The 22104-nt window shown below is 48.9% G+C and overlaps 1 protein-coding gene across 6 annotated transcripts in view; it reads left to right on the top strand.

The window, feature by feature from the left end:
* NPAS2 (neuronal PAS domain protein 2) overlaps positions 1–22104 on the top strand; it is a 199093-nt gene that overhangs the window by 118105 nt on the left and 58884 nt on the right. For 5 of the 6 annotated variants that reach the window (XR_015137371.1, XM_086327933.1, XM_086327932.1 and 2 more), the window contains exons 5-7: positions 5218–5307; positions 16862–16982; positions 18076–18189. Coding sequence is in view for 5 of the 6 variants with exons in the window: in XM_086327933.1 (XP_086184059.1) it covers positions 5218–5307; positions 16862–16982; positions 18076–18189 (325 nt within the window). In the remaining variant the exon portion in view is untranslated. Of the gene's footprint in view, positions 1–5217; positions 5308–16861; positions 16983–18075; positions 18190–22104 lie in introns of those variants that run through there. The other variant, XM_086327935.1, reaches the window with a different exon arrangement.

Below are 22104 nucleotides of genomic sequence, written 5' to 3'. Positions count from 1 at the left end.
AGTATGTTAAATTTAGAGCAGCTTGTGATATACAAGGTTGAATTAATGTATCATTATGCTATTTCACAGAAATCGTTTTATCTCCTAATTCTTAGGGAAAAGTAATTAAAACATATAACCCTATAGCACATAACACTCTTGGAAACCTGTGGCACATTCTACCCTCCCTGCCCCCAAGGGAATTTCAAGGTATCAAAGGTGTTTGAGGAAACAAGATTTTTAAAAGGTTAAAAATGTAGTTTCTTATAGTAGTCTCATGGTGGCCTGTATTTCAATGGAGTCAGTTGTAACTTCTTCTTTTGCATTTCTGATTTTATTGCCTTGGTCCCTCTCCCTTTTTCACTTGATGAATCTGGCTAAAGGTTTATAGGTTTTGTTTATCTGTGCAAAGAACGGGCTTTTAGTTTCATTGATCTTTTCTGTTGTTTCCTTATTCTCTATCTTGTTTATTTCTGCTCTGGTCTTTATGATTGCTTTCCTTCTGTCAGCTTTGGGGGTATTTGTTCTGTCTCTAGTTGCTTTAGGTGTGAGGTGGTTGTTGTTCAGCCACTCAGTCGTGTCTGACTCTTTGTGACCCCATGAACTGCAGCACACTATGCTTCCCTGTCCTTCACCGTCTCCTGAAGTTTGCTTAAACTACTGTCCATTGAGATGTAAGGTTAGGTTGTTTATTTGAGATTTTTATTGTTTCTGGAGGTAAGCTCATATCTCTATGAATTTCCCTCTTCAAACTGCTTTTGCCGAGTCCCATAGGTTTTTAGATTGTTGTGTTTTCATTTTCATTTGTCTTTAGGTATTTTTTATTTCCTCTTTGATTTCTTCAATGATCCACTGGCTGTTTAGTAGCAGATTTTTTAGTTTCCCTGTATTTGTGTTTTTTTGCAGGGTTGTGTGTGTGTGTGTGTGTGTGTGTGTGTATCTAGTTGATTTCTGATCTCATGGCGTTGTGGTCAGAAAAGATGTTTGACAGGATTTCAGTTTTCTTAAGTTTGCCGAGGTTCACTCTGTAGCCCAGCATGTGGTCAGTCCTGGAGAATGTTCCAAGTGGCCTTGGAACAAAATTGTACTCTGCTGCTTTTGGATGGAGTACTCTGTAATCACCAATTCTGTCCACCTAGTCTAATGTGTTATTTAAGGCTCATACTTCCTTATCGATTTTCCATGTGGATGATCTGTCTGTTGATGTCAGTGAAGTGTTAAGTCCCCACTCTTACTGTGTTACTGCCCATTTCTCCTTTTCTGTTTGCTGACATTCGCCTTATATATTGAGGTGCTTCTGTATTGTGTGCATATATGTTTACCGTTGTGGTATCTTCTTGGACTGGTCCCTTGGTTATTATGTAGTGTCCTTCCTTTTCTCTTATAACAGTCTTTATTTTAAAGATGAAAATTGGGGCTGAACTGAGATTTAGAAGGCTGAAATTTCTAGAAAAAGAAGAGTTTAGATGTGTATGGATATGCATTATGCACTTTCCTCTGCTCCTAGTGTAGACTCTTTGAAGCCAGTCTAAAGGAACTCATGCTACATAAGTGAAGTGGACCCCAAATTAAGCCTGTACAGCAAGCAGGCGTTCTGGGTAAACTGCATCTTTGAGGCATCTGGGAGACCCTCCAACTAGAACTTTAGATTTGTCTCTGACTGTCTTAGGCTCCTCTTCCACCCTGTTGCTCCTCAGGAGTCACAGACCAGGTGATGGGTGACAGGAGCCTCCTGTGCCTTCCTTGTGATGGTCCCCATGGGATGATGCTCTCATTTTCCAGGATGCAGCTTCTCCATAGGATGCATCCCATCCCAGCTGCACATCCCCCTCCCTTATTCAGAGCCACTGCAGGGAGCATGAGGAATCCGGATGCCGTGTCTTCATAACTAGGAGTTTCCTTCTTTAAATGAAGATGAAATCCAGGACAGAGCCCGTCAGACCCCAGGGAATGGCACTGCTGGTGTCATCTGAGTGTGAATCCCCGCTTCCTTCTTCTTCTCCCAGAAAGGCCCCAAACCAGACTCCAGGAGAACTCATACCATTGTGGGACTTGAAAGAACGAAAGCGACTTGGTTGCAGCCAGCCAAGCTGGTCCCGTGAAAGCTGCCCGAGATGGTGGCCACAAGCGTTAGAACAAGTCAATTCAAAGGGAAGGACACTCTCGTTGACAGGCAGTTACGGAATATGCGATGTTTCTGAATTTTGTTCAGAAAAGCTACAGCCATCTTTTCTCTTAGCCCAGAGGTTGTCCCAGAGAAGACAAGAAGCATTCTGTCAGAACTAGGGATTGGCAGAGAGGGGTCGTCTCATTTCCATCTGGGGTGTGGCAGGTGTGAAACTTGGGCCGTTACGGAATCTTGGGTGTCCACTGAAGCTCCTTCCAGAGTCCCCATTTCAACAAGAGGGGCAGGCCGCTTTTTAATCATGTCCTGTTGAGTCACTCTCAAAGGCTGCCAGTGGGACTTCTGAAACCATCACAAGCCTTCTTAATGCAGTGACTCAGCATAATCCTTGTGCGTTTGATGGAAAATGCCAATGGGCTGATGAGCGTTATCTTCCATCCATAAATACCTCCTGCTTTTTACCACCCACTTGCTTTATAAATTCAAGAGGGCATGGGCTCACTGTGCAAGAAGAGAATTTAGACTGCTTCTGCTTTTCCCAGTATTTCAATCTGCTGTTTCCAAAACGGTCCCGCTGACGTCATCCACAATGCCTCCACCTCTTAGAAAAATTCACCTCCAGGAGCGCTGCTAATATGATTTCTTTTAATTTAGAAAAAATACTTAAATGGAAAAGAAATAAAGGTCACCAGAATATTGCGGCTTCCCAGGTGGCTCAGCAGGTAAATAATCCTCCCGCTGATGCTGGAGTCGCAGGTGATGCAACTTCGATTCTGAGTCAGGAAGATCCTCTGGAGGAGGGCATGGCAACCCACTCCAGTATTCTTGCCTGGAGAATCCCATGGACAGAGGAGCCTGGCGGGCTACAGTCCATGGGGTCGCAAAAGAGTCAGACACAACTGAGCGACTGAACACAAAATCAGGATGTACTTTGGTGTTCACCATGACTGGTAAATCTGGCCCAAGATTTCTCCATCTCAGTGCAATTAGCGTTTTGGACCTGATCATTCCTTGTGGTAGGGACATGCTGTGTATTGTAGATGGGATATTTCAAAGCATCCTTGGCCTCTACCCACTAGAGGCCTACAGTGCCCACCCTAGAAGTGATGGCCAGAAAGGTCTCTAGACATTGCCAGATGTCCCCAGTGGGGCAGAGTTGCCCCCAGTTGAAAACCACAGATATAATCGAAGAGAATGGGGTCCACTTAAGAAATGTGCCTTAATAGATGTTTCAGTCTTAAATCCTGCAGTGTGTGCCGTGTGCTAAGAAGTCACTTCAGTCGTGTTTGACTCTGTGCAACTCTATGGACTGTAGGCCACCAGGCTTCTCTGTCCATGGTATTCTCCAGGAAAGAATACTGGAGTGAGTTGCCATTTCCTCCTCCAGGGGATTCTTCCCAACCCTGCAGAACCTAAGTGTTAAACAGTCAGCGACCCTAGTAGTCATTTTCCCAGTGAAAAGAACTCTCTCCCACATGGTGTGTGCTGATGGTGGTGCCTTTCTCTGCACACTTCTGGACTGCTTCTGGTTCCTGCTGCCAGGCACCCAGCTGCACCCTCCTACCCTGAAAGAATCCATGCTCTCTTGGCTGCACAGAAGATCAGTAACACCCTGGGAAGATCGAGCTGAGGGTATGCAAAATGTTTCCAGAACTTTCTAAACACATACTTCACTTTGGGAATTTTTTCCCCCCAAAGTAGAAGAATCCACACATTTGTGCTTGATGCTATTTCAACTGTACAGTCAGCGAGGCAGCAGTGATAGCTTATAGCGACCGCCTGCGTGAGCGTCTTATGTCCTCGAATATCTGTTTGTGGGGAGAAAGCTTTTGTTTTTCATCTCTTCCCTTTCCGTGGCAGGCCAGTATGGTGAGTTGCCTGGATGACCCCGTTCTCTGCTGGACAGAGTCTGAAATTTAGAAATCACCTTTCTGGGTGACATGTGAAAGCATTGTGAGCACCTGATTAGGAACCCGAAAACCAAACAGCCGGTGACTCTGAGAAAACGCAGAGGGCCTCTGTCTGCTCTCTCATGGGCTCCGAGGGCAGTGCATCTAACCCACAGCAGGCACTCAGTCAAAACTTCTAAACAAATGAATTTTCCAGACATGCTGAAATACAGTTGGCCTTCCGTGTCTGTGGGTTTCACACCCACGGTTGGCTGAATCCCAGAATGCAGGGCCCGTAGATACGGGGGCAACTCTGGGGGACTTGAGCATCTGTGGGACTTGGTGTCTGCAGGGGTCGTGGGACAAGCCCCCCATGGACACTGAGGGATGACTCTTCTCGTGGACCTAGTCAAGTAATCCAGCCTTTCCCCATCAGCCCTTCCTTTCCGCTTTGGTGGATTGATGTGAACGTTCTTTATAAAGGGTTCCTTCAGGTCGTCTTTCTATGGCAATGGACCAGCAGGCACACTTTCTGTTTTTAATGCCTCTGTGAGCTCCTGTGTGTGTGTGTGAGTAGCTCAGTCGTTCTGACTGTTTTTCAACTCCATGGACTGTGGCCCGCTTGGCTCCTCTGTCCATGGAATTCTCCAAGCAAGAATACTGGAGCGGATTGCGATTCTCTTCTCTAGGGGATCTTTCCCATCCAAGGATCGAACCCATGTCTCTTGTGTCTCCTGAGATAGCAGGCAGATTCTTTGCCACTGGCCCCACCATGGGAGAAGCCCATGAGCTCCTGTATCTTTTAGTAAATGTTTACCACTGACCTCAAAGTGGTGTAGGGGATGGAGAACAGGGATCGTGAGCTCTTCACTGACACCTTTTAATGGCAGTTGTGATATTTCTGATTCACCCCAAATGCACACTTAGCAGTAAATGTACTCAGGTAGTTTCCACGCTGAATGTATTTCATGATACCGTGGGTCCCATTTTCCACTCAGCCCTTTCATGCTTTGCAACCATTTCGCCTGGGTTAGACAAGTTCTATGTAAGAAATCGACTTGTGTGCAAGACCAAGAAAAAAAAAAAATGCTGTGAGGTTAGTCGCGGAAATATTCAAAGAGTTATGAAACGAAGTCGTTGTTGTAACCCAGGGTCCTTGGCTCCAGTGATCCCCTCTGCATAAAAGCATGACGGAAGAGCCTTCACCTATTGCGTTTTTCGCAGGCCTTGGATGGCTTCATCATTGCCGTGACGACGGATGGCAGCATCCTCTATGTTTCTGACAGCATCACGCCTCTCCTCGGGCACTTACCGGTGAGTTTCTGCCCAGATGGCCTTTGCCAGTATGTGTGATCCTCTTTCCCATTCGGGTCTCAGAGTTGGGGCGCTGCGGGTCTGCAGGGTCTGCGTGTGAGGAGGGTCGAGGAGTCCTGACCAGGCCAAGGCCTAGCCCCAGGTGCTTCCAGACAAAGGACAGGGGCAGGAGTGTGTCATCCTGGAATGCGTAAGACCTGAGACAGGGGCCACGGTGCGTCCCCACCCTCCACTGTCCCGGAAACCGCCCGGAAGCCACGCACCCACGACACAGTTGTCAGAGCTCAAAGCCTCTGTGGAGGCTGACGGACACCTGCAGAGGAAGACAGGGTCCCCCGGGAGCAGGTGTAGGCGTGTGCACCAGATGGCTGGAGGCGGGCCGGAGTTTGGGGATCCCTGGAGGTGTGACTGGGATGCAGTAGGTGTGACATTTGCTGGTGGCGAGGGTTCAGTGACAGGGATGACCGTGGGGGTGGGGGGAGTGAAATACTCTTCAAAGATGTTGGACCAGGAGGACCTTGGGGGCAAGGAGGATCTGGGCAGAAGGGCGAGCTCTGCAGCCCACAGAGCCGCTTGGGGCATGGAATGGGGTGGTGCCGTGGGTGTGCCTCCCTTCCCTCTCCCTCCTCTCTCTCCCCCTCCCTCCTTCACTCCCTCCTTCCTTCCCTCATACTCCCCTCCTCTCCTCCTGAGCCTCTCTGGCTCTCTGGTACCCGCATCAGGATGCTCTGACTCACAGAGCAGCACTCGACTGCTGCAGGGCCCCTGGAGGGAAGGTGTCTGGCCAGCCTTCCACCTCCTGCCACACCAGCATTTATCCCCACAGAGTCTGGCCTGGAAGCACGCTGTACCAGGAGCATCCTTTGTGACTACTGGGGATAAAATATCCTCTCTTCTGTCTCCTCCCAACAAGCCCCACCAAACCGCTCAGCCCCCATCACCCCCGTTCCCACACACAGGCGGTTGTACGGCTAGGGCACTGATGGGGAGGGTAGCAGCCTGCCCTAGGTTCCTGGTCATGGGAAATCATGGGCTGAGCTGATACTGGAGGACCATGGTGGCCGCTTCTTAGCCATGCCTACCTGGGAGCGCCATGGCCTTGCTCTGTGGGTAGCTCGCCCCCCTGGGTGCTTAGCCCAGCTTTGCTTACAGCCAGGACCTCACATTGTTCTGGGTCATGCTTTTACTCAGAGGCCACTCCCCCCCTGCTGATGACACTGGGTGAAGACCAAAGCCACTGTCCATGATTTTCCTTTGCAGATCACTGCATGTGGTGGCCCAGCATTTTTCACTTTGCAAGGCAGATGCCTTTGCATTACTCCACATCCGTCTGACATTGTGGTTCAGCCCACGTCCAGGGTGTGTGAGGCCAGGGGTTGTCTCCCCCGAGAGCCCTTGGAAGAGGCTGGTTCTCACTCAGCCCTCAGGAGTCAGGAATGTGTTTTCATCTTGGTTTTGGGGCCAGGCTGGAGTAGTGATGTGTGTGTGTGTGTGTGTGTGTGTGCGTGCGTGTATGCGCGTGCATGCTCAGTCATGTCTGATTCTTTGCAACCCTTTGAACTGTAGCCCACCAGGCTTCTCTGTCCGTGGGATTCTCCAGGCGAGAATATTGGAGTGGGTTGCCATTCCCTTCCCTAGGGGATCTTCTCGAACCCACGTTTCCTTATTGCAGGTGGATTCTTTACTGTCTGAGCCACCAGGGAAGGAGTGATGAGACCTGATGAAATCTGCATGGTTTCTTTGGGCTGATCTGAGGAGATGGGGTGCTTCTTCAGAGGGAGTTGGGTTTTGTCTTGAGTGGACAGGATCGAGCAGCGAGAGGCACTGATGGAAAGTAAAGACACGTCGCCTCCAGAGTGGCCTGGGGTTGTGCCCAGAGCCATTTGGTGGGGTTTACACTGTTCTGCTTTCTGCTCTTGGTAATATCTGATGGCTGAGTTGCCATGTGTGCCAGAGGGGACTTAGTTGATTGGGAATTCTTCTGATTTGACATTATGGAGCAATTTAGAGTCATCCTTATGAATTATTTTCTTTTTTAAAAAAGGGTAGAGTTAATATTTTATTGTCACTTATCAGATGGCAGTTAGGCATATAATCTTCATACTTGATCTTTCCTTTATGTAAAAAAAAATTTGCAAGTTTTAAACAGTCAATGGCTAGTCATGTCTTCAGAAAATATGATTAGATTAGATTAATTCATGAATAGTAGCTTCAAGTTTTCCCTTGTAACTCCAGAAAATTCACCCACCTTCTGTCCCTTTTTAAATAACTAGAAGGTTGGTGTGCATTTGGCTTCACACTGTGAAGCAGCATCCTGATGGCCATTCACATCTGCTTTGAGGAACAGCACATTGGAACACTTTTCAGAGAGAGAATGAGAGAAAGGCTTGATCATTTTGCAAGTCCCACTGTGGTGTTGGAAAAGACTCTTGAGAGTCCCTTGGACTGCAAGGATATCAAACCAGTCAATCCTAAAGAAAACCAATCCTGACTATTCATTGGAAGGACTGATGCTAAAGCTGAAGCTCCAATACTTGGGCCACCTCATGTAAAGAGCTGACTCATTGGAAAAGACCCTGATGCTGGGAAAGACTGAAGGCAGGAGGAGAAGGGGATGACAGAGGATGAGATGGCTGGATGGCATCACTGACTCAATGGACATGAGTTTGAGCAAGCTCCAGGAGACAGTGAAGGACAGGGAAACCTGGCATGCTGCAGTCCATGGGGTCGCAAAGAGTCAGACACGACTGAGAGACTGAACAACAACAACGATAATGCTGGTTGTACAAGTGAAAGCCCTGGCCAGAAGTGCAAGGTCAAAGTGGACTGTGGGGTCAAGTTCCTGGGGCAGGGGTCTCAGCAGGGTGAAGAGGTCACAGAGAAGGAAGACAGAGCGCCTGACTCATGATACCACCAGATGCAGTGCTTTCAAGGAGGCGTCCCTTGGCCCTCCTTCTCCATCCCCCGCCTGCCCTTACCTGCCAGGAGAGTCCACCTCGTCCAGATCACCTTGTCTAGGTGGCTCCAGGTCAGGGTGGACCTGGGAGGGTGCCCTGACTAGGAGAGGGCCCAGCAGGAGGTATGGCTGCACATCAGACTTGATCCCGGGTGAAAAGGGTCCAGGTCAGCATTAGACTTGTTTGACTTCTCTGTGCATTTTGATCTGTATTTATCATGCATGTGGAAGCATGCGCAAGACATATATTCCAGTTTTAAACTAATGATAAGGCGAGCGTCAGCACACATGTAGCAGTCACCAGGGGTAAGACAGACAGCCCAAGGCCCACAGAAGTTCGTCTCTGCTCCTTTCCTGACACATCGTCCACATAGAGATGGTCATTTCCAGATCATCCTCTTTGTTCCTCTCTGCAGTTCTGCCAACTTGTTTTTTCACTATTTATTTTTGGGTCTTTATTGGGGCACGTGGGCTTCTCATTGTCGTCGCTTCTCTTGTTGCAAAGCACAGGCGATAGGTATCAGGCTCGGTAGTTCCACCACTTGGACTAGAGCATGTGCTCAGCAGTTGCAGCATATGGGCTTAGTTCCTTCATGGCACGGGAGATCTTCCCAAATCAGGGATCAAACCCATGTCCCCTGCAATGGCAGGCAAACTCTTAATTACTAGACCACCAGGGAAGACTGTTCTACCAACTTTTCTGTTACTTCATCATTAACCACTGTAGCTGAGTATGGCCTTTGGTTTAGCTCTATGGAGACAGAGCCATGGAAAGTGTTCTCCAGTGACCTCTCCTCTCGCTTAGCTTTGCTGTGGCATTTGTCCATCTCACACCATCCAGAGTGGCCAGCATTGGTCTTCCATCCTTGCTGTAGGCACCTGCTACAATCCCTGCTCCCAGGCCAGCGTGGGACTCTGAGAGCACGTCTGTGGACGTCTGTCTGTGTTTCCTAACGGACATTTGTGGGCATCCCTCAGAGAGTTGACCACGTGTAAGATCGTGGGATCGTGGGGTAGCGACCGGTCACCAGTACTGGGTGATGCCTAGTTGTCTCCATGGTGACAGCACCGATTCACCCCCCATCAGCGGGGCTAGAGAATTCCTGCTGCTCCTTGTCACGGGAACTTGATATTGACAGGATTGTCAGCTTTTGTCGGTCTAGCAATGTGAAGAAATATTGAAATTTTGCTTTTCCCCCAATGGCTGGTGTGACTGTCTTCACGTACTTTGTCAGCCATTGACTTTCCTTTCTTGTGACAACCTCGTTCAAGTATTTGCTCTTTTCCTACTAGATGGTCTGGGTCTTCCGTGCAGTAGTTTGTAAGCGCTCTCTGCGTGTTCTGCTTGCTAGTCCTCTGCCGGGTGCCTCCTGGTCACTCTGCCCGAAGGTGACAGTGATGGCCAGACACACAGCACCCAGTGCTGGACAGGTGAGATCGACAGCGGGTCAGTCACACGTGCTCACAGTCCCAGGGAGGAGTGTGCTCCGGGCCACGCACGCGTGCGTGGGGGCTGCGCTGGGGAGCAGAGCAGGTGTGGTTTGGCAGTCACAGGAGGGTGAGGTGCCCCTCAGGCCCCGCAGAGGCAGGGCACTGAAGCCCAGTAACTGGGCAGTAACTGGCCCGGGGGCCCCCAGTAAGGAGGTTTGTGTAGTTCAGGGGACCTAATTGGTGGCAAGAAGGACCTGTCAGTTGGGGTGGTGAGAGGGGTTCAGGAGTCCGGGCAAGGCCCTCTCAATGCAGTTAGATGACAAGGCCACATGTCACTGTGAACCTGCATCCCAGGTGCATACCACGGGTCTGTCCGTTGCAAATAACTGCTCTCGCTGTGGTTTGCCTTGCCCTCTCTTTTGATGAAGAGAGAGTGTCTTTAGAGTTGGTCCTTTTTATACCTGAATTCATCCTTCATTCCTCGTGGGTGGAAGCTGTTTTCTGTACTGTCTTCAGAGAGTCTTCCTGTTTGGCAGTCGTCAGCTGTATTCTGAAACTTGTTGTTCAGTTGCTCATTCGTGTCTGACTCTTTGTGACCCCACAGACTGCAGCACACCAGGCTTCCCTGTCCATCACCATCTCCCAGAGTTTGCTCAAACCCTTGTACATTGAGTCAGTGATGCCATCCAACCATCTCATCCTCTGCTGTCCCCTTCTCCTGCCTTCAATCTTTCCCAGCATCAGGGTCTTTTCCAATGAGTCGGCCCTTTGCATAATGTGGCCAAAGTCCTGGAGCTTCAGCTTCAGCATCAGTCCCTCCAATGAACACCCAGGACTGATCTCCTTCAGAATGGACTGGCTGGATCTCCTTGCAGTCTAAGGGACTCTCAAGAGTCTTCTCCAACACCACAGTTCAAAAGCATCAATTCTTTGGTGATTCAGAATCTAAACTGAATCAAATAAGATCACACATGCATCCCATCTGGAGAAGGAAATGGCAACCCACTTCAGTATTCTTGCCTGGGAAATCTCACGGACAAAGGAACCTGGCAGGCTACAGGCCGTGGGGTCGCAGAGAGTCAGACTCGATGAGCGACTGAGCACACATGCCTCCCACGCCCTGGTCCTCCTGGAGACTGAGCCCCTGACTGCTTTCAGAGCCCAGTCCTGCCTCTGTTCAACATGAGGCTTCTTTTTCACCAAAATCTCCTTCTCACCACAGGTGTCACAGACCTCCAGCCAGAACCTCTGGGGCCCCTTGGGCACATCTGAGCAGAGTGTCCACACAGCCTACTCCCAGCCCAGCTGGCCAGTCTGTGCACTTCTGTGCTCACTTAACTTTGCTGGTACAACTGTAGGCTCAGAGACAGAGGACTATGCTTTCTGTCTGGTCAGATCCTCCGCATGCTCTCATGGGGCCTAGGCGACAACATAGGAAAAGTGCTGTTGGGAATTCATGGAAGGCATGTAAAGTGAAGCCCAGAAAAGGGCACAGTTCTTTTCTTGTGGTTGTGTTTTGTTTTTTAATTTATTTTAATTGGAGTATAATTGCTTTCCCTGGTGGCCCAGGGGTAAAGAATCCGCCTGCCAATGCAGGGGAAAGGCTGGTTTGATCCCTGGGTGGGGAAGATCCCCTGGAGAAGGACATGGCAACCCACTCCAGTATTCTTGCCTGGAGAATCCCACGGACAGAGGGGCCTGGCTGGCTGCAGTCCATGGGGTTGCAAAGAGTTGGACGTGACTTGACAACTAAACAACAACAGCAGTACTTGCTTTACGATGCTGTGATAGTTTCTTCTGTATAATGAAATGAATAAGCTATATGTATACACACATCCCCTCCCTCCCTCCCCACACCCCACCCCCCATCCCACCCCTCTAGGTCATCCCAGAGCACCAGGCTGGGCTTCCTGTGTTACACAGCAGCTTCCCGTTAGCTATCTATTTTACACATTTTTGTTTTGTCACTCAGTCGTGTCCAACTCTTTGCAACCCCATGAACTATAGCACACCAGGCTTCCCTGTCCTTCACGATCCCCCAAGAGTTTGCTCAAACTCATGTCCGTTGAGTCGATGATGCCATCCAACCATCTTGTCCTCTGTCTTCCCCTTCTCCTCCTATGCTCAATCTTTCCCAGCATCAGGGTCTTTTCCAATGAGTTGGCTCTTCGTATCAGATGGCCAGAGTACTGGAGCTGCAGCGTCAGCCCTTGCAATGCGTGCTCAGGGCTGGTTTCTGCATGGTAGCGTGTATGTGTCGATGCTACTCTCTCAGCCTGTCCCCTTTCCTTTCCCCACTGTGTCCACACGCCCATTCTCTACGTCTGCATTTCTGTTCCTGAAGGGCAGATTGTTGATGAGGAAGCCAAGGGCATAGCAGCAAGTTGACATCAAGAACCTTCCTTCTGTAACACATAAATGATGTTCTGGATCATGTGATTCAGCTATGGGATGGCACCTCCCCTCCCTCATCTCTGCAATTGCCACAGTTTTAATAAACAGAGCTCACTCCATGCATTCAAGGGACAGTACAATTGCAGGGATAATTTACTCTCCTGTGAGCACTAGTGTTTAAATTCTCAAATTATCATTGTTTGTGTTGGTTTCCAGCACATGGAAATTGCATAATAGGAATAAAACAGCAAAGACCCAGAAAGAGCTCGCTCTGTGCTGAGCGTGTTTGGAGTTCTGCTCGTGTGTCAACTGTTCATCCTCACGACCCCTCCTCCCACGCCTTACCTCTCCCTCCTGCCTCCAGCACTCATCTTTGTCCTGTGCACGACCTGCGTCCTGAGTGCCCCCACAGCCCTCTGACCTGCCAGTCATCCCCCACAGGAACCACAAGGCTGGGCAGCCCCCCACCTTGCACCCTGCCACCCCACCATCAGGGGTGTGGGCTTCCGACCGGCCCTCCGAGGAAAGATTGTGCAGTGACGTAGTCATTGTTTTCAAGGATCCAGGATGTCTTTAAGAAGAAAGAGTACTGTCATCTGTGAGCGTGAGTCATGCTCCAAAAAACTAAAGGGAGTGGGCTTAAAATAGAATCAAGAACATCAGAAGGGACTCGGGGAAAGCCAGACTGAGAAGATGATGGCACAGTGAGTACTGTGGTTGCAGAGAGATGAAAACAGGAGCCTCTATGTGGGGAGCCCAGGAGACCCTGGAGTCCCTCCCTCCATCCCTGCCCTTCAGTGGCTACCAAGCCTGTCCTCCAGCCCTGGAGCCCGGGCTGCGGGCAGGGAAGGACTTGCCTACTTTGCTGTGCTGCTGGAAGAAAGGACCAGAACACGGCATCCTGAGTTGGTGGCGAGCGGGTGGATGATGACGTTGTCAATTGAGCCCTCTGGACTTGGCCCCTTCCTCTGAGTCTCCTTCCCTGGACCTGTTACACCCACCTGGCTTCTGTGCTCCCTCCCTCCTCCAGCCACTAGAGGGTCTGAAATAAAAGCAAAGTCGTGCCCCTCTTTGTCCATGTCCCCCAGTGGATGCCCTGGCACACAGGCTCAGCCCTGACGCCCCCAGCGATGCTGAGGCCAGACCCCACTGCCCTTTCCCTTCCCTCTCCTTACTTTCTGCTCCCTGGCTTGGACATCAGGGCCCCCATCCCCACTTCTGTTTCGGCCTGGACCCCTGCCTGGGGCAGCCACATTGTTCTTTCCGTTCATCACCATGTTTTTCTTGAAGGCCAAGCACCATCCAATGTCAGGGGTGCAGGTGAGGCAGGCAGAGAACCCACGTCATCACTTGAAAGAAGGAGAAAACTTAGGGTTGTGTCCTGCGGGATTAACAAGCCACCATCCTGCCTGGCACCTGCCGTGTGCCCTGGTACCAGCAGCGGACTCGAATCCGCTCCTCATTCTTCAGTGGAGCAAACTGCAGCTTGGAGGGCAGAGCTGTGCTCACATCCCACCTCGGGGGCTCCCACCTGCCTCTCCCCCCGCCCCCTAGGCCTTACCCCCTGGTCAAAGATGTGCCAACAAAGTTGGTATAGTCAAAACTATAGTTTTTCCAGCAGTCATGTACAGATGTGAGAGTTGGACCATAAAGAACGCTGAATGCCAAAAAATTGGTGTTTTTGAACTATGGTGCTGGAGAAGACTCTTGAGAGATCCTTGGACAGCAAGGAGATCCAACCAGTCCATCCTAAAGGAAATCAACCCTGAATATTCATTGGAAGGACTGATGCTGAAGCCGAAGCTCCAGTACCACCTGATGCGCAGAGCCGATTCATTGGAAAAGACCCTGATGCTGAGAAAGACTGAGGGCAGGAAGAGAAGGGTATGACAGAGGCTGAGATGGTTGGATGGCATCACTGACCCAATAGACATGAGTTTGAGCAAGCTCTGGGAGTTGGCGATGGACAGGGAGGCCTGGCGTGCTGCAGTCCATGGGGTTGCAAAGAGTCAGACACGACTGAGTGACTGAAAAACAACAAAGACGTGGCCTTCCCTGGCGGGTACAGATAACACAGATACAGTGGCCAGAGGAGCAAGGGTGAGGCGCGGGTCCTGTTGAGAGTGCGGGGCTGTCACAGGCGCTTTCTCAGGGGAGATGACTTCAAAGCCGGGACCCGAAGGATGTGCGGGAGTTCCGGAGCACCAGGAGAGGGTGTGGAATGTTCCAGCCTGGGGGAGCAGCCTGGGGGGAGTCCCAGAGGACGAGCACAGCTGGCACCTGGAGGAAGGACAGTTTGCGGGGCTGGAGAAGGTCTAGGGGTGGAGGGTGTGCTGAGCGGAGCCTGATGAGTGAATCAAGGTATTTGGGCTTGTCCTGGGAGCAGTCGGACAGTCAGAAGCCAACGAAAGGATTTAAGCGAGATGGTGACTGGATCTGATATAAGGCTGCTGCTGCTAAGTTGCTTCAGTCGTGCCCGACTCTGTGCGACCCCATAGACAGCAGCCCACCCGGCTCCCCCGTCCCTGGGATTCTTCAGGCAAGAACACTGGAGTGGGTTGCCATTTCCTTCTCCAATGTATGAAAGTGAAAAGTCAAAGTGAAGTCTCTCAGTCGTGTTGCTGGCAGAGTACAAATTGGGCAGAGGACAAAAGTTGATGTGGGAAGACCAGTCTGGCCATTCGCCAGAGATGATGGTCTGGATGAGGGTGGAGGCCATAGAGAAAGAAAGGAGTGGATCTGACAGAAACTTTATTAACTTTTTGTTTTGTACTGGGGTATTGCCGATTAGATTTCCCTGGTGGCTCAGAGGGTAAAGCATCTGCCTACAATGCGGGAGACCCGGGTTCGATCCCTGGGTCGGAAGATCCCCTGGAGAGGGAAATGGCAACCCACTCCAGTACTCTGGCCTGGAGAATCCCATGAATGGAGGAGCCTAGCGGGCTATGGTCCATGGGGTTGCAAAGAGTCGGACACGACTGAGTGACTTCACTTTCACTTTATAGCCGATTAACAATGTTGTGATAGTTTCAGGTGGGAAGCCAAGGGGCTCAGCCATACATGTATCCATTCTCCCCCAAACTCCCCTCCCACCCAGGCTGCCACACAACACTCAGCAGAGTTCCCTGTGCTCTACAGTAGGTCCTTGCTGCTGATCCATTTAAAATACAGCCGTGTGTATCTGTTCTTCCCAAACTCCCTAACTGTCCCTTCCCTACATCCTTCTGGCAACCACAAGTTCATTCTCTAAATCTGTGAGTCTCTTTCTGTTTTGTAAGTAACTTCATTGTATCATTTCATTGAAGATTCCTCCTCTAAGGGATGTCATATGATATTTCTCCTTCTCTGTCTGACTTACTTCACTCAGTATGACAGTCTCTTGGATATGAGAGAATTTGAGGGAGGAAAATCTCACAGCGTTTGGATATTGGCTGTGAAGATGATAGGGAGAGGTCAGAGATGCCCGCTGTGTGTCGGGTGTGGGCAGGTGACTGCCTAGCAACACTGCACGTGGGGAGAGGAACACAGGAGGAGGAGGATATGGCACTGGGGGTGTGTGTGGACCCGCGGTCCCCAAGGGCATCTGGGAGCCAGCTGGAAGGTTAAGCCAGGGCTCCTGAGAGCAAGCTGCCTGCCTGTACAAATGTGAAAGTATGTACAGTCCATGCTTGACGCTGTAGGCGGGGATGAGTTTAGGGAGGGACGGAGGCACGCCTGTCTCCTCTCTCTCCCCTCTGTGGTCTCCCACCTGTACTGGCCACACTCTGTGCTGTGCTCAGTCACCTCAGTCGTGTCCAACTCTGCGACCCTATGGACTGTAGCCCGCCAGGCTTCTCTGTCCATGAGATTCTCCAGGCAAGAAGACTGGAGTGGGTTGCCATGCCCTCCTCCAGGGGATCTTCCCAACCCATGGATCAAACCTGGGTTTCTTAAATCCCTACATTGATTGGCAGGCAGATTCTTTACCACTAGCCACCATAAATTTAAATCACCCCGTGTGCTCTGACCACATGGGGTTATTTACATTTCAATTAGAATATTTAAATACAATTAAAAATTCTGTCTTTGGGGGATTTCCCTGGTGGTCTGGTAGTTAGGACTTAGTACTTTCATTGCCAGAGCCCCAATTCAATCCCTGATTGGGTAACTAAGCTCCCAAGGGGTGGCTACAAAAATGTCTTCAGTCACACTAGCCCCATTTCAAGTGCTCAGAGGCCATGTGGCTCGTGGCTTCCCTAGCAGCCAGTGCAGGTTACAGACCACTTCCATCATCACAGACCACTCTGGTGGACAGCACTGGGTCCAGGCTCTATTGGATTTGTGTCCACGGGTGCCCAGGTCTTCAGAAGAAAAAGTACAATTCCTTAGATTAGCTGCCTTTGAGAAGGCAGCTGTTTGCTGGCCTGAAGGTCAGAGGAGGAGCCCTGCACTCTTCAAAGTGTTTCACGGGAGTGGCTGGCCTCATGCTGGGGCTCCGCGTCAGCCACATGGCCCCAGCTAGAGCTCGGGAGTCTCGGCACACGAGGCTCCTCTTCATGTTTGTCTGGCCGAAGTCTGAATTCTCTCTCGGGCCCATGGGCAATCGCGCGTTTGCATTTGAGCGAGTAAACCCTTCTCGATGACAATTCATGACCACAGAGTCTCCACAGAGAATCAGATCTGGAGCTTCTCATTTCAGGAGTCAGTTCTGAGTCGTCAGGAAGGTTCAGTTTTTGCTCTTGCTTTTGTTTTCCATCTTCGTGGAGTGTGTACCTTTGTTCTTTTCTTTTCCAGTCGGATGTCATGGATCAGAATTTGTTAAATTTCCTTCCAGAGCAAGAACACTCAGAAGTCTATAAAATGCTCTCTTCCCATATGCTTGTGACGGACGCCCCTTCCCCAGAATACTTAAAATGTAAGTTTACCTTCACTGGTTTTATGAGAGAGAAAGATAAGGATCTTATATTAGAAAGGAAAGTTAAGAGTCTACAGCCATACCACCCTTAAGGCGCCCGATCTAGTCTGATCTCAGAAGCTAAGCAGGGTTGGGCCTCGTTAGCACTTTGATGGGAGAAAGGAAGTTAGAATGAATTAAGAAGGGAGGACTAATTTTAAAAATAATTTTCCTTGTGACTCAGAACATATCCAAGATCCTTAGAGGTATATTTTAAGTTTAAAGCTAAAACCGGAGTTTGGAATATGTAAGACTTTGAACTTTTATGTGGAAATTTTGAAAACCACAGAGCTTTAGAATAATACCTTTGTTTTGCATGTGATAACAAGAGATTACCTTTTTTTCATATGAGAGCCTTTTAGTAATAAAGGATACAAAAATCACTGAATAATCTGTTTGTTTTGGAGGACGCTAGAAAACTAGATTTGTATGATACTAAGTAACCAACTAAAAACTGAATAATTAGGTCAAAACTCTCTTCTGAGGCTGTCGTCTGATTATTTATATACATTTGCAGATTTTGCGGAATTTTACAGTTTTTATCAAAATCAGCAACTCGGATAGAAAGCTGGCCTGGTCACTTAATGAAGCGCGTTCTTTGATGATGGTAGCAACAGTGCCTTATACTTATTCAAGCCTTAGTTCCTTTTCCATGAATAATTTGTCCTGTTGTACATCTGATTTTCCTTCAAAGCAAAGTGGAAAGATTAAATTAAAGAGAGCAGCTCTATGTGAGCAGCTTTATTTTAACATACCATATGAAAACGACCAGAACTAATCAATGCCGACAGAACCAACCGCAGACATCTGTGATTAAATTAAGACTAATTGGCTCCGAGTACGAGATGCAAACTATCTATAAACTATGGAGCAGTAAAACCTATGTTGTCAAGGTTATAAAACCATGTCCGAAAGTCAGCTGTAAGGAGACAGCTAGCCCGGCCATGTGTTGACCAAACTTTGTGAGTTTCCCACAATGCCGCTTGTTTAGTCTAGAATCATTGGCGTAATGCTTTTATTCCCTTTCTCTCCTTTTTTTCCTCTAACGGCCCAGCTGACAACGATTTAGAGTTTTATTGCCATCTTCTCAGAGGCAGCTTGAACCCAAAGGAATTTCCAACTTATGAATACATAAAATTTGTAGGAAATTTTCGCTCTTACAACAATGGTAAGCATTCATTGTCATACAATTGCGGGGACCTGCCCAGGGGGGCAAGAGTATCGCCGTTGGGGGGAGCAGGGAGAAGATGTGCCTTCCACATTTGCATGTGGATTTCTGTGCTCCAAAGATGTGCTTTTGTTGCTCGTAAATGGGCATCGCCCATTCGGGAAGAACACTCCCCCACACCTGTTTATGCCAGCGCAGTAAGTGCCGCCAAAAGGCACGTTATTCATTTATTTATTTTCAGGCTAATGGGGTAGTTCTGTGCTGCAAGAAACAAACAGCAGTTAATAAAGAACAGGCTCAGCCTACACACAGCTAAACAGGGCTTCACCGGGACACGAGGATGCATAACCTTGGCGGCTGCATTTTTATCCTCCTTTATACAGAAGTGCCTAGAGCCTGTTTTCATAGCTTCAGTCCGTGGGCCTTCAGGGCTTTCATAGGCCTTCTGGGCTTCCCTGGTGGCTCAGAGGGTAAAGAATCTGCCTGCAAAGCGGAAGACCATGTTTGATTTCTGGGTTGGAAAGACCCCCTGGAAAAGGGAATGGCTATCCACCCTCGTATTCTTGCCTGGGAAATCCTGTGGACAGAGGAGCCCTGGCGGGCTACAGTCTGTGGGGTCGCAAAGAGTCAGACATGACTGAGTGACTAGCTTTTCACAGGGGCCTCGTGTTCAATCTGGGCGTGGTCCTTTTATAAGGAGCCGCCCACCTCCATTAGATGAATTATCAAACCTCATAAGCCAAGCAGTAAAATGATACTTTCTGGAATTACCCAGATAACTCACTGTGTCCAAACTCTCAATTAGACTTAAACCCTCTGTTTTACTTTTGACCCCAAAATGAGAATACAGGCCTGATGCCAGAGATTCAGAAACACAAGCCCCAGCACACAGCCCCCATTGAGGAACCCGGCTCAGGGTGGCCAGTCCTCAAAACCCGACACAAAACACCTAATTTTGAAAGCTCTAGCATTTCATAAAACAGCAAAGATGGGAGGAAAAAACAGAAAGCAGTGTTGATAGGAAATGGTGAAAAGAGAGCAGAGGGAAGGAGAAAGCCCATGGAAACAAATACAGAAAGATGAGGGGCGATGGGAAGGAGGGGTGGGCAGGTGGGTGACGGGGGGACTGATGAAGATGAGGGGCGATGGGAAGGCGGGGTGGGCGGTGGGTGACGGGGGAACTGATGAAGATGAGGGGCGATGGGAAGGAAGGGTGGGCACGTGGGTGACAGGGGACTGATGACCCCCTGACTTGTGCCGCTTCGCTTGCTGTTGGCTCTGACCCATGGTCAAGTCCATCACCCCCATCGAATTAGTCCCAGAGTTTCCAATAGAAGCAGCCAGAGTTGTGACCCTGAGCCCTAATGCTGAGCTCACCAGGATGTCTCCTCCAGTCTCAGAAGATCCCTGTTGTATGTTATTTGCATAAACATACAGAATTTGCTTAAAAGGCTACAACGATTTGCTAAACAGCATAATCCTCCAGGCCCAGCATTCAGGGCTGATTCCTGGATGATGGGCTCCATGGCCAATTTGGGGCCCTTCTGAGAAGCTCCCCCATTCCCAGGGCTCAGGATGTTTGAGTGGTTGGAAGTGGTAGCAGGTCAGCCTTCCCCAGTGTGTGTGTGTGTGTGTGTGTGTGTGTTAGTTGCTCAGTCATGTCTAACTCTTTGCAATGTTATGAATTGTAGCCCTCCAGCCTCCTTTGTCTATAGGATTCTCCAGGCAAGAATACTGGAGTGGGTTGCCATTCCCTTCTCCAGGGGATCTTCCTGACCCAGGAATCAAACCCAGGTCTCCTTAATTGCAGATGAATTCTTTACCATTTGAGCCACCAGGAAAGCTCCAGGGAACCCCTAAATCTGGGCAAATCAGGGTAAAGCCAAGGCTTGCCCACCTCTAACCTGACTCATCTGAGAGGCTTTCCTGAACCACATGGGATACAAGCGTAGTAAACCACACAACCAAGTAAAGAAACTGACCCAAGAGGTGCCCCATGACAAAGTCAATTTGGTGCCAGCCTGGTGCCCGTGGTTCCCTGGGCAAGGGAGCTTGTTACCATGCAGATTCCCTGGATGTCGCTGGAAGATTCTAGTTCAGGAGACCTGAGGGTGGGGCTGGGACTGAGCAGAAGGAAAAGAGCCTTGGGATTCATATACCAAGGGACTTTGACTTGGAGAAACTGTCCCTTTGAAATCCGAAAGTCCAATGTTTACATAGGAATTTTTAAAATTTGTTTATTTTTATTGAAGGATAGTTGCTTTACAATATTGGTTTGATTTCTGTCATACATCAACATGAATTAGCCATCGGTGTACATATGTCCCCTCCCTCTTGAACCTCCCTCCTACCTCCCGCCTTTTCCCACCCCTCTAGTTGGTTACAGAGCCCTAGTTTCACTTCCCTGAGTCACACAACAAATTTCCATTGGCTATCTATTTTACGTTTGATAGTGTGTATGCTTCTATGCTACCCGCTCCAGAGGAACCTGTCTGGCTACAGTTCATGGGGTCTTAAAGGGTCAGACACGACTGAAGCAACGCGCTTTCATGCTACTTTCTCCATTCACCTTTCCCTCTCCTTCCTCCCCTAACCCTTGTCCGTAAGTCTGTTCTCTATGTGTACATCTCCATCGCTGCTCTGCATAGGAATTTTAATGACACTCCTCTTGCTTACGGAGCTCTTCCAGGCAACTCTGTCCTTGAATTAATATAAGTGTTGGCTTGGATGTTGCTTAAAATGCATGCAGTGGCCATAATGCCACCTGCTGGGGTAGCAGCTTATCCCCATTGGCTGCGTGCAAGGAAGGGCCCCCAGAGTGCCAAGACTATGGAAATTCTGGGATGCTGCTCCCATGTGTCTCCATGACAACAGCGCACATGCTGAATGAAGGGTACCGGGTTGTGATTGGCTGGTGAGCAGTGTTATCCTGTAAATTTACATTTCCACGACTCTCATTAAAAGGCTACTGAACACTGCTTTGAAGCTTCCTGTCATTTATCACATTTTAGAGGGTTTCAGGGCCTGGCTTCATTGAGAATACCTGAGACTTTTCATTTTTTTTAACCAACAAGGTTTTATTTTCAAGTTGAGACAATGTTTGTTTGCCTGAAACAATGTGTGGAAATCATGTGTGATTTTTTTTTTTTTGAAACTGTTACTGCTAAAAACACACAGCACAAAAAGTAGAAAATTTTAAACCAAGAATCTAAAACCAGCGTGTCTTTCCAGAGCCTGCTAAACAAACCAAAGTTAGGGGATCTTTCTTGAAAAAAGAGTCTCCAAATGTAATTGTGGAAAAGCTGAAGTCTAATTCTCACTCAGATTAAAACAGCAAAATATGTCAGATGAATGAATTTCTGAGATGGAACCCTATGCGATCACCAACATCCAGCCATTTTTTATCTCTCAAGTAAGGCTTAATGTAAGAAACCATTCAAATTTGGTTCTGTAGGTTTACTTGTCAATAAATGTGAAATAATGGAATAATAAAACAGCTCATCTCAGGAAGGTTTCCTTAGCACCAGGCCCTGGGCTCAGTCCTGACGTTGGTCATCTCATTGAATCCTGGCAGCAGTCTCTCGAGATTGTCCTAATGGCATTATCCTATGTTTTTTAAAATTTAAGAATGGTTGATTTACAATGTTGTATTAGTTTCAGGTGTGCAGCACAGGGATTGAGTGATACATATATGTAGATATAAATACATCCCACGTGGTGCTAGTGGTAAAGAAAATCCTCCTGCCGATGCAGGAGATACAAGAGATGCAGATTGGATCCCTGGGTCAGAAAGATCCCTTGGAGAAGGAAATGGCAACCCACTGCAGTATTCTTGCCTGGGAAATCCCATGGACAGAAGAGCCCAGTGGGCCATGGGGTTGCATAGAGTCAAACACAGCTGAGGGACTAAGCACA

This window comes from Bos grunniens, chromosome 11 (assembly GCF_055505025.1).
Source record: "Bos grunniens cultivar Pamir isolate PY7600 chromosome 11, Bosgru_T2T1.0, whole genome shotgun sequence".
Lineage (NCBI taxonomy): Eukaryota > Metazoa > Chordata > Mammalia > Artiodactyla > Bovidae > Bos > Bos grunniens.
This window is presented reverse-complemented; position numbering and strand designations above follow the sequence as displayed.